General features: G+C 42.9%; 1 protein-coding gene across 2 annotated transcripts in view; it reads left to right on the top strand.

The window, feature by feature from the left end:
- Window positions 1-15,634, top strand: part of unc5cb (unc-5 netrin receptor Cb) — a 313,489-nt gene that overhangs the window by 246,266 nt on the left and 51,589 nt on the right. The window contains exons 8-9 of one of the 2 annotated variants that reach the window (XM_067433972.1): window positions 1,038-1,097; window positions 14,154-14,345. In XM_067433972.1, coding sequence (XP_067290073.1) covers window positions 1,038-1,097; window positions 14,154-14,345 — 252 coding nt within the window. The remainder of the gene's footprint in view (window positions 1-1,037; window positions 1,098-14,153; window positions 14,346-15,634) is intronic. The other variant, XM_067433973.1, reaches the window with a different exon arrangement.

Genomic DNA, 15,634 nt, shown 5'->3' with positions numbered 1-15,634 from the left:
ACAAACACACACACACACACACGTTTGTTTTTGTGAATTGTGGGGACATTCCATAGGCGTAATGGTTTTTATACTGTACAAACCGTATTTTCTATCCCCTTACACTGCGCCTAAACCTACCCATCACACACACACACACACACACACACACACACACACACACACACACACACACACACACACACACACACACACACACAGCCCCTAAACCTACCCATCACACACACACACACACACACACACACACACACACACACACACACACACACACACACACACACTCTCACACACACACACACACACAGCCCCTAAACCTACCCATCACACACACACAGCCCCTAAACCTACCCATCACACACACACACACACACACACACACACACAGCCCCTAAACCTACCCAACACACACACACACACACACACACAGACTGATGTTCTCTCTCTCTCTCTCTCTCTCTCTCTCTCCCTCTCTCTCTCTCTCTCTCTCTCTCTCTCTCTCTCTCTCTCTCTCTCTCTCTCTCTCCCTCTCTCTCTCTCTCTCTCTCTCTCCCTCTCTCTCTCTCTCTCTCTCTCTCTCTCTCTCTCTCTCTCTCTCTCTCTCTCTCTCTCTCTCTCTCTCTCTCTCTCTCTCTCTCTCTCTCTCCCGGCCGTTCCTCATGCTACATTAGCGGCCGTCTCTGGTCTAATGGCGTCCAGCAGCACAGAGGCCGATTCCTCATGTCCGAGTGTCAGATGTGAGGCTGCGAGTGCTTTTGACTCATTGACTCCACGACTGTTTATCAGCTTAAAACGATCCATCCCGCTCGCTCGTTAGTCCTAATGAAGCACTAAAGCGCGTCTGACGGATGGTGACCGCCTCGTTTGTCTGCAGAAGGAGTCCAGGAGAGGGTGAAAGTGACACCAAATGGAGAACAATCGCCCTCGGCCGCCGCCATCGCTCATGTCTTTGTTTGGCTTGTTTGCTTTTGTTCAATCCGATTGTGTTGAATTTGATTTTCATCCCTCACCCTCCATCCCTCCCTCCCTCTCTCCCAAAGGTTCCTTATATCAGAAGTCCTCCGAACACACAGACAAGAGCAATGCTCAGCCACATCCATGTGAGTCCTTCATTTCATTGATTTCTGTTTGCATGTCTCCAGACCTTCCTCATTTCCTCCTTTTTATTCTTTTTCTTCATTCATACCATCTCTATCCCTTTCAGAGTCTTTCAGTGCTGACAAAAGCACAACTTAAACTAGTCTAAGGTTGTTTGGTCACCCGATCTGGTCTGTTTTGCTGGTTTTAGAGAGGTTTTGGCCTTGTCCAGCCTGGGCGTCCAGCTGAATCAGCTTAGACCAGCAAAATAGACCAGACTGGAGGACCAGACCACCATAGGCTAGACAGTTTAAGGTGGTTTGCCAGTCTAAGCTGGTTTAGGTGGACTTCCTGACTTAGACAGTCTAAGCTGGTTTAGGTGGACTTCCTGACTTAGACAGTCTAAGCTGGTTTAGGTGGACTTCCTGACTTAGTCAGTCTAAGGTGGTTTAGGTGGACTTCCTGACTTAGTCAGTCTAAGGTGGTTTGGCCACCTAGTCTGGTCTGTTGCTGGTTTTTAGGGGTTTATGAGCTTTTATTAAGACTGGGTGACCAGCTTTATACTATTTGCTCACCTCTGGCCTGTTTTTTTTTTTTTTTTTTTTTGGTTTTAAATGCGTTTGGGATTTGTGTTAACAACTCTGGTGAGAAATGACCCTAGGGGTGATTAACAGATGGTTAGCGAGTAGATCGTTCTCTGGGATGCGCTTTCATGATATCGAATGTAAAGAGTTTTATCTCTAAAAACAGATTAGCTTATAACGCTCGTCTATGGGGCACAGGGTCAGAGAAATTAAACCGCTAGTTAATACCACTAACAACGCTTATAATATCCTCACACTAACACGGCAGCATAATGAGGGTCCCTACATGCAAACCGAAGCATTGAGAACTTTGTAAGAGTACAAACAGTTTAATAAGAAGATACTTTATAGAGACAGTACATTACGCGTTTACAGACGGCAGCCATCTTGGAAAACAGTCTCAACGAGTCGAGCCACGAGCGCTGTGCTAAGTGAGCTGATCGATAGGAATGAAGTTTGTGAAATCTAATTACATGGAAATGCATGAATTATATCTGTTTATTAAATATATATGGTTGACTAACTACAAGGGAAGAAGACGTCGCATATGAGATTCAGTCACAGTTCATCACTTAGCACAGCGTTCGTGGCTCGACTCGTCGAGACTGTGCTCCAAGATGGCTGCCGTCCGTGAACGCGTAATGCACTCTCTTTATAAAGTATCTTCTTATTAAACTGTTTGTACTCTTGCAAAGTTCTCAATGCTTCGGTTAGCATGTAGGGACCCTCATTATGCTGCCGTTAGTGTGAGGATATTATAAGCGTTGTTAGTGGTATTAACTAGCGGTTTAATTTCTCTTACCCTGTGCCCCATAGACGAGCGTTATAAGCTAATCTGTGTTTAGAGATAAAACTCTTTACATTCGATTTCATGAAAACGCATCCCAGAGAACGATCTACTCGCTGACCATCTGTTAATCACCCCTAGGGTCATTTCTCACCGGAGTAGTCCTTTAAGGCTGGGCGACCAGCTAAACTTAGCTTAGACCATCAAAACAGACCAGACCAGATCAAAACCACCTTAGACTTTGCATTCTAAGCTGGCTTAGGAGGAGTCCTCGGCTTGATACAAGTAAATCAAGCCAGACTACCCCATTTAGACAGTCTAAGCTGGTTTGGCCACCTGGTCTGGTCTGTTTTGCTGTTTTTACAGGGTTTTGGGGCTTGTATCAAGACTGGAAGATCAGTTTAAACTGTCTTATCTTAGGAGGTTTTCTTACCCAGGCGGTTGTGGTAAGCCTGGGTGACCAACTAAGACCAGCAAAACAGACCAGACTGGGGGACCAGACCACCATAGATGGTTTCGGTGGACTCTCAGGCTTGATTCAAGCAAAATAAACCAAACTAGATGAGCAAACTCCCTTAGACTGGACAGTCTAGTTTGTTTGGTCACCTGGTCTGGTCCGTTTTGCTAGTTTTAGAGGGATTCGGGACTTGTGTTGAGCCTGGGAGAACATCTAAACCAGCAGAGACCATTTTAGACCAACAAACCACCTTAGATTGTCTAATGTAATTTGCTCACCCAGTCCGGTCTGTTTAGCTGATTTGAGAAGGGTTTTGTGCTGGTGTGAATCATGGGAGAATATCTTAGACCAGCTAAGAATGCATTCAGCTGCTTTTTTACAATATTAATCTTTTGTATCACAAATTAAAATGGTCAATTCTGTTATAATTTTATTCCAAACACAAAAGAAGATATATATCGAGAAACATCTGTGTTGTTTGACCATGCATTGCGGTCCAAGGCTGTTTAAATAGAAAACATGTATTAAGTATTTTCAGTATGAAGTCATACAGGTTTGTAACAACATGAGGATGAATAAATGTTATAAAACGGTATAAAAACCACTACGCTTATGGAATGTCCCCATATGTCACAAAAACAAACGTGTGTGTGTGTGACTGTGTGTGTCCTTGTTTATATTACATTGTAGGGACCAAATGTCCCCATAAGGATAGTAAAACCTGAGATCACCAGCCAGTGGTCCCCACTTTTAAAATGCTTATAAATCATACAGGATGAGTTTTTTTTGAGAAAGTAAAAATGCAGAATGTTTCCTGTGATGGGTAGGTTTAGGGGATGTTTGTATGTGTGTGTGTGTGTGTGTGTGTGTAGGTGTGTGTATGTGTGTGATGGGTAGGTTTAGGGGCTGTGTGTGTGTGTTGGATAAGTTTAGGGGCAGTATAGGGGGCTAGAATGTACAGTTTGTACAGTATAAAAACCATTACGTCTATGGAGAATCCCCACAAAGATAGTGAACCAGACGTGTGTGTGTGTGTGTGTGTGTGTGTGTGTTTGGTGTGGCGTGCGGCTCTTCTCCGGCCTTGAGCCCAGGGCGTCTCTTTCACACATGGCTGCTGTGATCGCCGGCTGAGGAAATGTGTCTCTCGCCCGCCTCTCCAGTGCAACCGCTCAATAATCCTTTTCATTTCCTCCCTGTTTTCTTCTCTCTCTCTCGGTCTCTCCTCGTGCTGTTCTACCTACAGTCCCTCATGTTCAAAGAAGCGTATTAATCTCAGCGATACATTTTAATGCTCACCCCTGGTGAGTGTGCTGCTTTATCATCAAAGTACGAGGGCCGGACGGAAGGGTTGTGCGGTAGATGATATCGGAGGACTTTCATCATTCCGGCTCGATTCGCCGCGTCCACACGGACCAGAATATGAGCGGCTTTATGGTCCAGTGGAGAGTCATCATTTACCCTGATATCTTTGTTAAAGATGGAAGTTTATGAATAATACAGAAGATCCCTCTGTTTGCAGAGAAATGAGGGAGTATCCGTGTCAGCCGCCTGACCAGGAATAGATTTTTGCATTTGCTCGCCGTCCGCACAGGTCAGGTCTCTCTCGCTCATTTGGGATGCGGCGCGGGTGCGACCGTGTCAAAGTTGGTGCGCGTGGAAACATCGGGCTTAGAGTCTGGCAGGTAATCAAACCCCGTTAGTCGGCCTCTTTTCGCCCCGCAGGCTCGGAGATCACAGGCCGGTCGATAGGATCAGTTCCTCTCGCGTTCATGACCGTATCTCAAACCCTGTCTTCAAACGGGTCCACTGAACCGGCCCGGAAGAACTGAGGTCTTAAAGGGATAGTTCACCCAAAAATGAAAATGTTTATCTGCTGACCCCCAGAGCATCCAACATGTAGGTGTGTTTGTTTCTTCAGGAGAACACAAATGAAGATTTTTAACTCAACCGTTGCCGTCTGTCAGTCATAATGATGGGAATGGGGAACAATTCTATGAGAGGAAAATAAAACATGCTTAGACAACACACACACAAACCCTGCTGCTCGTGACGACACACTGATGTCTTAAGACACGAACCGATCGGTTTCTGAGAGAAACACAACAGTATTTGTTATTTTATTACCTCATATCAGATGAATCTCATCTAGTGTTCCCATCCGCTATTACTGCCGTCTGGAAGATTAAACCGGCGCGATCATAGATGTATATATATATTCCTCATTTAGTGCCTGCCGAATGAGGAATCTACATAATACACATCTATGATCGCGCTGGTTTGATCTTCCAGACGGAAGTAATAGTTTGTTTTTCACAACTTGTATGCCGGAAGTTGTGTACACCTCTTTCAGGCCTGTTTTGTGCGTACACAACGGTTATAAAAGAGGAACAATAGAGAAGAAAGACTAAGACTGTGTGTGTGTTGTCTACATGTGAAGCCGTGTGTGTGTTGTGTACATGTGAAGCCGTGTGTGTGTTGTGTACATGTGAAGCCGTGTTTGTGTTGTGTACATGTGAAGCCGTGTGTGTGTTGTGTACATGTGAAGCCGTGTTTGTGTTGTGTACATGTGAAGCCGTGTGTGTGTTGTGTACATGTGAAGCCGTGTGTGTTGTGTACATGTGAAGCTGTGTGTGTTTTGTACATGTGAAGCCGTGTGTGTGTTGTGTACATGTGAAGCCGTGTGTGTGTTGTGTACATGTGAAGCCGTGTGTGTTGTGTACATGTGAAGCCGTGTGTGTGTTGTGTACATGTGAAGCCGTGTGTGTTGTGTACATGTGAAGCCGTGTGTGTGTTGTGTACATGTGAAGCCGTGTGTGTGTTGTGTACATGTGAAGCCGCGTGTGTGTTGTGTACATGTGATGCCGTGTGTGTGTTGTCTACATGTGAAGCCGTGTGTGTGTTGTGTACATGTGAAGCTGTGTGTGTTGTGTACATGTGAAGCCGTGTGTGTGTTGTCTACATGTGAAGCCGTGTGTGTGTTGTGTACATGTGAAGCCGTGTGTGTTGTGTACATGTGAAGCCGTGTGTGTGTTGTGTACATGTGAAGCCGTGTGTGTTGTGTACATGTGAAGCCGTGTGTGTTGTGTACATGTGAAGCCGTGTGTGTTGTGTACATGTGAAGCCGTGTGTGTGTTGTGTACATGTGAAGCCGTGTGTGTTGTGTACATGTGAAGCCGTGTGTGTGTTGTATACATGTGAAGCCGTGTGTGTGTTGTGTACATGTGAAGCCGTGTGTGTGTTGTGTACATGTGAAGCCGTGTGTGTGTTGTGTACATGTGAAGCCGTCTGTGTGTTGTGTACATGTGAAGCCGTGTGTGTTGTGTACATGTGAAGCCGTGTGTGTGTTGTGTACATGTGAAGCCGTGTGTGTGTTGTGTACATGTGAAGCCGTGTGTGTTGTGTACATGTGAAGCCGTGTGTGTTGTGTACATGTGAAGCCGTGTGTGTGTTGTGTACATGTGAAGCCCAAGGTTATTATAGTTTTGCTTTTTGAAATTAGTTTTTATTTTATTATCGTTTTCAATTTTGCTACAAATTTCAGTTTAGTTTTAGTTAGTTTTACAAATGGTTTTGCTAGTTTTAGTTTAGTTTTTATTTTGCAAATACATTTCTATTTAGTTTTTATTTATTTAGTTTCAGTTTTAGTTTTAGTAATTATAGTTTAGCAGAGTTAGCATAATGAACTGTAGAGACCAAATCAAGGTTTTTAATTTCAGCAAAGTTAAATGTTTGCACAGATTAGAGTTTAATCTTACTAAACATCCTAAAGTGAAATCACTTGATAAACGAGCATTATTGTTTAAACCCAGGAAGGTCTTACAAAACCTGCATAAAGTTGGGTCTTCACCTTTGAGCAAAAAAGCTTGAGTCAAACTATGACCTATACAAACAACGATCTGGAGATTAAAAATGAAATAAGTTATATTTTGATATTAAAAAATTATATTTGATATTTTTGACATAGATCCTCTGAGTATTAGCCTATCTTAAAGAACAAAATAAATGCAAAGTAAAATATAAAAGTAAAAATTATAAATTCCAGACAAACTCATTCATAACAAAGATGAAATATTGTTAAACAATTAAAAGCTTATTTTAATTTCTTCAGTAGAACAATGTAGGCTAGCAGTGTAAGACCACAGCTAAAGTCATCTGAATACAGCCACCACAGTGTTGTGTGTGTGTGTGTGTGTGTGTGTGTGTGTGTGTGTGTGTGTGTGTGTGTGTGTGTGTGTGTGTGTGTGTGTGTGTGTGTGTGGTGCTATAATTGTAAAGGGGGCCAATGTCTTCACTTATCTAGTAAAATATTATGATAACTGACTAATAAGGACATTTGACTGGTCTTCACAAGTTAAAAAGGCTTATAAATCGGCCAAAACATGTTTTTATTTAAATCTATTGTTTTGCACGTTCTTGGGATGGGGAGGTTTAGGGAGAGGGGTTGGGTTAGGGGATATAAAATATCATTAACCTGATATAAAATCAATGGAAGTCCATGCAATGTCCTCACTTATATAGTGAAACAAACGTGTGTGTGTGTGTGTGTGTGTGTGTGTGTGTGTGTGTGTGTGTGTGTGTGTGTGTGTGTGTGTGTGTGTGTGTGTGTGTGTGTGTATCCTGGTATTCCCTACTTTGTGGGGAAATGTCTCCACACAGATAATATAATATAATGTAAATGATTATGATAACACCTTTGAGCCTGTCAATATAATGCAAACATGAAATCTCAAACGTACAGTAGGCTAGTACTTGCTACTATAGTTGCTGACTTTTGTGCCTGCGTCTCTCGTCGTGTAAGAAACGGCATTCTAAAACAGTGAGCTTAAGTTAAAAGAAGTTCAACGTGCATCTCATTACCTTGTGTTATTTCCCATTTCACTGCCACGGACGCGTTGATTCTTTGTGAACTGCCGTTTAGCGATGTGTTGCCCGTCTGCACGCGTCCGTCACTCAGATCACTTCACGCGCAGTAGCGCAATATACAGACACTCCCTCGACCGCCACAGTCAGATCCTCCACCACAGTAAAGAGAGCTTATTAATAACGAAAACGAATATTTATTTTTGCTAATTATTATTTTATTTCAGTTAGTTTTTTAGAAAGAGTAGTTAGTTTCGTTTAGTTTTAGTTTTTTATTTATTCAGATTTTTTAATTTTATTTCAGTTTACGAAAATGTTTTTTGACCAATAGTTTTAGTCTTAGTTTCAGTTTTCGTTTACGAAAATAACCTTGGTGAAGCCGTGTGTGTGTTGTGTACATGTGAAGCCGTGTGTGTGTTGTCTACATGTGAAGCCGTGTGTGTGTTGTGTACATGTGAAGCCGTGTGTGTATTGTCTACATGTGAAGCTGTGTGTGTGGTGTACATGTGAAGCCGTGTGTGTGTTGTCTACATGTGAAGCCGTGTGTGTGTTGTGTACATTTGAAGCCGTGTGTGTGTTGTCTACATGTGAAGCCGTGTGTGTGTTGTCTACATGTGAAGCCGTGTGTGTGTTGTCTACATGTGAAGCCGTGTGTGTGTTGTGTACATGTGAAGCCGTGTGTGTGTTGTCTACATGTGAAGCCGTGTGTGTGTTGTGTACATGTGAAGCCGTGTGTGTGTTGTGTACATGTGAAGCCGTGTGTGTGTTGTGTACATGTGAAGCCGTGTGTGTGTTGTTTACATGTGAAGCCGTGTGTGTGTTGTGTACATGTGAAGCCGTCTGTGTGTTGTGTACATGTGAAGCCGTGTGTGTGTTGTTTACATGTGAAGCCGTGTGTGTGTTGTGTACATGTGAAGCCGTGTGTGTGTTGTGTACATGTGAAGCCGTCTGTGTGTTGTGTACATGTGAAGCCGTGTGTGTTGTGTACATGTGAAGCCGTGTGTGTTGTCTACATGTGAAGCCGTGTGTGTGTTGTGTACATGTGAAGCCGTGTGTGTTGTGTACATGTGAAGCCGTGTGTGTTGTGTACATGTGAAGCCGTGTGTGTGTTGTGTACATGTGAAGCCGTGTGTGTGTTGTGTACATGTGAAGCCGTGTGTGTGTTGTCTACATGTGAAGCCGTGTGTGTGTTGTGTACATGTGAAGCCGTGTGTGTATTGTCTACATGTGAAGCTGTGTGTGTGGTGTACATGTGAAGCCGTGTGTGTGTTGTCTACATGTGAAGCCGTGTGTGTGTTGTGTACATGTGAAGCCGTGTGTGTGTTGTCTACATGTGAAGCCGTGTGTGTGTTGTCTACATGTGAAGCCGTGTGTGTGTTGTCTACATGTGAAGCCGTGTGTGTGTTGTGTACATGTGAAGCCGTGTGTGTGTTGTCTACATGTGAAGCCGTGTGTGTGTTGTGTACATGTGAAGCCGTGTGTGTATTGTCTACATGTGAAGCTGTGTGTGTGGTGTACATGTGAAGCCGTGTGTGTGTTGTCTACATGTGAAGCCGTGTGTGTGTTGTGTACATGTGAAGCCGTGTGTGTGTTGTCTACATGTGAAGCCGTGTGTGTGTTGTCTACATGTGAAGCCGTGTGTGTGTTGTCTACATGTGAAGCCGTGTGTGTGTTGTGTACATGTGAAGCCGTGTGTGTGTTGTCTACATGTGAAGCCGTGTGTGTGTTGTGTACATGTGAAGCCGTGTGTGTGTTGTTTACATGTGAAGCCGTGTGTGTGGTGTACATGTGAAGCCGTCTGTGTGTTGTGTACATGTGAAGCCGTGTGTGTGTTGTTTACATGTGAAGCCGTGTGTGTGTTGTGTACATGTGAAGCCGTGTGTGTGTTGTGTACATGTGAAGCCGTCTGTGTGTTGTGTACATGTGAAGCCGTGTGTGTTGTGTACATGTGAAGCCGTGTGTGTTGTCTACATGTGAAGCCGTGTGTGTGTTGTGTACATGTGAAGCCGTGTGTGTTGTGTCAGACGGCCGTGGAGCTGCAGGTCAGAGCGTCTGGCTTTAGAGGGCAGCGTTCACATTAGTGAGATTAATCTGGAATGTCACAGTGATTAAACTCAACGAGGGGCCGTGCAGCGATGATCGTGACATTGATTGCTGCTACCTTTAAAAGTGCAGCAGCTGCAGACACACACACACACACACTCATGCACACACACACACACACACGCACAAACACACATTTACATGCATACACATTCCCACAAACACACTCTCTCATGCGTACTCACACACACACACACTTACACACACGCGCACACACACTTTCATATACACATGCACACACAAACACACATTTACATGCATACACACACTCACACACACACACATTCCCACAAACACACTCTCTCACATGCATACTCACACACACACTTACACACGCACACTCGCGTGCACACACACACGCACAAACACACATTTACATGCAAACACACACACACACATTCCCACAAACACACTCTCTCACATGCGTACTCACACACACACACACAAACACACACACACACACTTACACACTCGCACACACACACACACACACACACACACACACACACACACACACACACAATTTCATATACACACACGCGTAACACAAACACACATCTACATGCATACACACACTCTCTCTCACACACACACATTCCCACAAACGCACACTCTCTCGCATGCGTACTCACACACACACATTCCCACAAACACACACTCTCTAACATGCGTACTTACACACACGCGCACTCACACATGCACTCGCTCACCCACACGCACTCTCACACACGCACGTACGCACTCGCTCACACACACTCACTCACACACTCACTTTCACATACACACATACTCTTTCACACACACACACACACCAGGTGTCCAGGCGACGCACAGGCCTTTAATCAGTGACGCGAGTGCTGCTGGGTCCGGTGTATCTGAATTAATGCTCTTTCTCTTTAAGCACAGCAGGTTATTACTGTGCTATCATAAACCAATAAACATAAGTGAGTAGAGCTGCTGAACACTTCCTTCACACTCCGACACAAACACTGGCTGTGTTCAGATGCACACTGCAAACTAAACACTAAACACTGACGCCTACTGAGGGATCGTTGCTGTAATACTGCATTCCAGTGTAGCATAAAACAGTTTCACAAAATGTTTTGATAAATTAATTGATTAAATAATAATATATATATATATATATATATATATATATATATATATATATATATATATATATATATATATATATATATATAATATTATATATATAATATTATATATATAATATAGTGTGGCCCCTTTAAGAGCTGGAATATAGTGTGGCCCCTTTAAGAGCTGGAATATAGTGTGGCCCCTTTAAGAGCTGGAATATAGTGTAGGTGTGTGTTGTGTGTAGTGCAGGTACAGTATGAGTGTCAGTAGAGTAGAGTGAGTGATGGCTGACAGCGCCCTCTGCTGGTCCACTCTCCGCTCAGAGGGTTCAATGCGAGCACAAATCAGTGAATTAGGAGCATGTGCCGGTTTAACTGGGCAGGCAGAGGTGACCTGCGTATCGATGCAGGATCAATGGGTTCCTGTCGCCTGTTCAGAGACGGGCCTGTGCCGACACCTTTATATTACAGCCGCTTCCACACTTGTCACTGCTTTGACAGGAAATTGCATTTTTCACAATTATCAGGGGACAAAAGAACGGTTTCTATGGAAATGAAGCCAAAGTATTGCTTCTAATGATGGCTTGTCAAAGTTTCCATTCCGCACAATCATCGGGACGGAGAGAGCCGAGGGAAGAATAGAGAAAGAAATGTCTGATTTACAGACGTGATCCGTGATGAAGTGAGAAAACACAGTCAGGCCAGATCTGAAGAGCACATCCTCATATTGTTCATCTGCTTTACACATTGCGCTAATATTATTTCACAAACAGTTATATATTTCTGTCTCTTAGAGTTGTGACAAACCTTAAATTCATCATTTTAAAGTCCTTTTACATCATAGTTACGGCTGAAAAGATGTAATAACTCTGTGTGTGTGTGTGTGTGTGTGTGAGAGAGAGAGAGAGAGAGAGAGAGAGAGAGAGAGAGAGAGAGTTTGAGAGAGTGTATATAGTGTATATATATAAATTCTGTATATTTGAATATATATCTGTATATTTTTAAGAATTTTGAGTGCGGCATGGTTGTTGGTGCCAGACGGGCCGGTCTGAGTATTTCACAATCTGCTCAGTTACTGGGATTTACACACACAACCATTTCTAGGGTTTACAAAGAATGGTGTGAAAAGGGAAGAGCATCCAGTCTGCAGCAGTCCTGTGGGAGAAAATGCCTTGTTGATGCTCGAGGTCAGAGGAGAATGGGCCGACTGATTCAAGCTGATAGAAGAGCAACTTTGACTGAAATAACCACTCGTTACAACCGAGGTATGCAGCAAAGCATTTGTGAAGCCACAACACACACAACCTTGAGGCGGATGGGCTACAACAGCAGAAGACCCCACCGGGTACCACTCATCTCCACTACAAACAGGAAAAAGAGGCGACAATTTGCACAAGCTCACCAAAAGTGGACAGTTGAAGACTGGAGAAATGTTGCCTGGTCTGATGAGTCTCGATTTCTGTTGAGACATTCAGATGGTAGAGTCAGAATTTGGCGTAAACAGAATGAGAACATGGATCCATCATGCCTTGTTCCCACTGTGCAGGCTGGTGGTGGTGGTGTAATGGTGTGGGGGATGTTTTCTTGGCACACTTTAGGCCCCTTAGTGCCAATTGGGCATCGTTTAAATGCCACGGCCTACCTGAGCATTGTTTCTGACCATGTCCATCCCTTTATGACCACCATGTGCCCATCCTCTGATGGCTACTTCCAGCAGGATAATGCACCATGTCACAAAGCTCCAATCATTTCAAATTGGTTTCTTGAACATGCCAATCAGTTGACTGTACCGCCACAGTCACCAGATCTCAACCCAATAGAGCATCTTTGGGATGTGGTGGAACGGGAGCTTCGTGCCCTGGATGTGCATCCCACAAATCTCCATCAACTGCAAGATGCTCTCCTATCAATATGGGCCAACATTTCTAAAAAACGCTTTCAGGAGCTTGTTGATCAATGCCACGGAGAATTAAGGCAGTTCTGGAGGCGAAAGGGTCAAACACAGTATTAGTGTGTGTTCATAATAATCCTTTAGGGGATCGTAGTGTGTGTGTGTGTGTGTGTGTGTGTGTGTGTGTGTGTGTGTGTGTGTGTGTGTGTGTGTGTGTGTGTGTGTGTGTGTGTTCAAATACATAATTGTTCACTTTTTCAATGTTCACTTTTATTTTCATCTTTCCAGCAAAAATCTAATATTTTTCCAACAACTATAATTCAGTGAATAAGTCAGAATCGTCTGCAAAAATGCTTAAATGTAAACGATTATTTTCTCTCTTGATTTGCATCTTGATGGACACGAAGAAGCAGATCAGATGATTCATGTGTGATTTATATCATATGACATCAGCGCAAAAAGCAACTTTGAGTTACGAAACACTTGTGTTCAAAACGAAAGACTAACTAATATCATAAACAGACGGTGACTTTAGGTTGATGGGATGAGATGCACTCAGTAGTGTCCGTTATACTGACGATCTTGAGTTTTTGTTCAGACTACACTACTGTTAGATGTTTCGTCAGCATCACAGGTTCCTCTCGCTCACGGGACGGTAATGAAGTCTTGACTTTATTAATATCTCGAGCGATCAGTGAGGATATTGGACCCCAGATAGAATCTCCCTCCTAATTTAACACAGCTTTAATAAAAGTGCTATAAATCAGCAGTGAGAGACTGATGTTCTCTCTCTCTCTCTCTCTCTCTCTCTCTCTCTCTCTCTCTCTCTCTCTCTCTCTCTCTCTCTCTCTCTCTCTCTCTCTCTCTCGCTCTCTCTCGCTCTCTCTCTCTCTCTCTCTCTCTCTCTCTTTCTCTCTCTCTCTCTCTCTCGCTCTCTCTCGCTCTCTCTCGCTCTCTCTCTCTCTCTCTCTCTCTCTCTGGGCATGTTTTCATTAAATATTAGGACACAAATGATACGGGTATTACAGGAGAGGGTGAAATATGAGGACATTACCCATGTCCCCACTTTTCAAAAGGCTTATAAATCACACAGGATGAGTTTTTTTAGAAAGTAAAAATGCAGAATGTTTCCTGTGATGGGTAGGTTTAGGGGCTGTGTGTGTGTGTGTGTGTGAGATGGGTAGGTTTAGGGGCAGTGTAAGGGGATATAAAATACAGTTTGTACAGTATTAAAACCATTACACCTGGAATGTCCCCACATGTCACAAAAACAAACGTGTGTGTGTGTGTGTGTCTTCAGCGGCCCCCAGCACAGATGACGTGGCTCTTTACGTGGGCATCGTCATCGCCGTCATCATGTGTTTGGTGATTTCCGTCATCGTGGCGCTGTTTGTCTACCGGAAGAACCACCGAGACTTCGACTCAGACATCATGGATTCATCGGCGCTCAACGGAGGGTTCCAGCCGGTCAACATCAAGACGGCTCGCACAGGTACGGGACAATCCCCAGGCAATATGACAGATTTATAGGCTTAGCCAATGTACATTTTAATTTCACAGTCTAGAAATTGCTCTTCATGAGCATAAAAGCAATAAAATTGAAATAAAATTGAACGCCTCAATATAGCAATAAATTGAAGTCGACACAACAGCCTCTAAACGTCTACAAACTCTCAACACTGCAAAAAATGCTTTTCTTACTTAGTATTTTTGTCTTGTTTCTAGTCAAAATATCTAAAAAATTAAGAAACATTTGCTAGACAAGTAAAAATTATTGTCTTGGTTTGGGGGAAAATAACTCAAAATTAAGAGAGTTTTTGCTTAAAATAAGATAAATGATCTGCCAATGGGGTGAGAAAAATAATTGGCAAGATTTTATGCTTTTATTTTGATGAGATTATTTTTCTCACCCCATTGGCAGATTATTTATCTTATTTTAAGCAAAAACTCTCTTAATTTTGAGTTATTTTTTCCCAAGACAAGACAATTACTTTTGCTTGTCTAGTAAATACTTCTTGTTTTAAGAATTTTTAGATGTTTGGACTAAAATCAAGACAAAAATACTAAGTAAGAAAAGCATTTTTTTTTTTTTTGCAGTAAAGTCAAGTGCACAAAAAGGCCATAAGTAATCTACTATCCTTCAAAGAGGGCATGTCTATATAGACGATAAAAAAAATTAAGTCATGTAAAGTAGCCTAACCCTTGTTTGATGTGTGTGTAAGTAAAAGCCAAACGCTCAAGTTATAGTCCCATAGATGGCGCTATCGCTTCTTTATAGCAGAAACAAACGGCTGCAGAAACTGGATCCGAAAAATTCGGATCGTGTTTCAAACCCGCCAAACTGCTGGAATCACGTGACTTTGACGATTCGATAACGGTTCATAAGGCAGTGTTTTGAAATGGCCCATCATAAAAGTCGTTATTTAGTTTTTTGTTTTGTTTTGCACACAAAAAATATTCTCATCCCTTCGTTGTAGAAACACTGTAGTGAGATGGGCTTTGTAACAACGTCTTTATGGGTCTTGAGTGAGAAAATGTCATTGCTACCGAGGCCTTTCTGAGCCATTGGTTTTGAAGAAAATTATCTTAACTTGATGTTCCGAAGATTAACAACGGTCTAGCGGGTGTCGAACGGCATGAGGGTAAGTAATTAATGGAATGTGAACTAAGCCTTTGATGGCCAAAACCCATCATTTACAGACAACTTATGTCGCTCAGATCCAATGCAGTTAGTTGCTTTATTTTCAATATTATAGCCTACTGTTTAAAAAATACACCTTG

Source organism: Pseudorasbora parva, chromosome 23 (genome assembly GCF_024679245.1).
Source record: "Pseudorasbora parva isolate DD20220531a chromosome 23, ASM2467924v1, whole genome shotgun sequence".
Lineage (NCBI taxonomy): Eukaryota > Metazoa > Chordata > Actinopteri > Cypriniformes > Gobionidae > Pseudorasbora > Pseudorasbora parva.
Note: the sequence above shows the minus strand (reverse complement) of the source record. Positions and strands in the feature narration are given on the sequence as shown.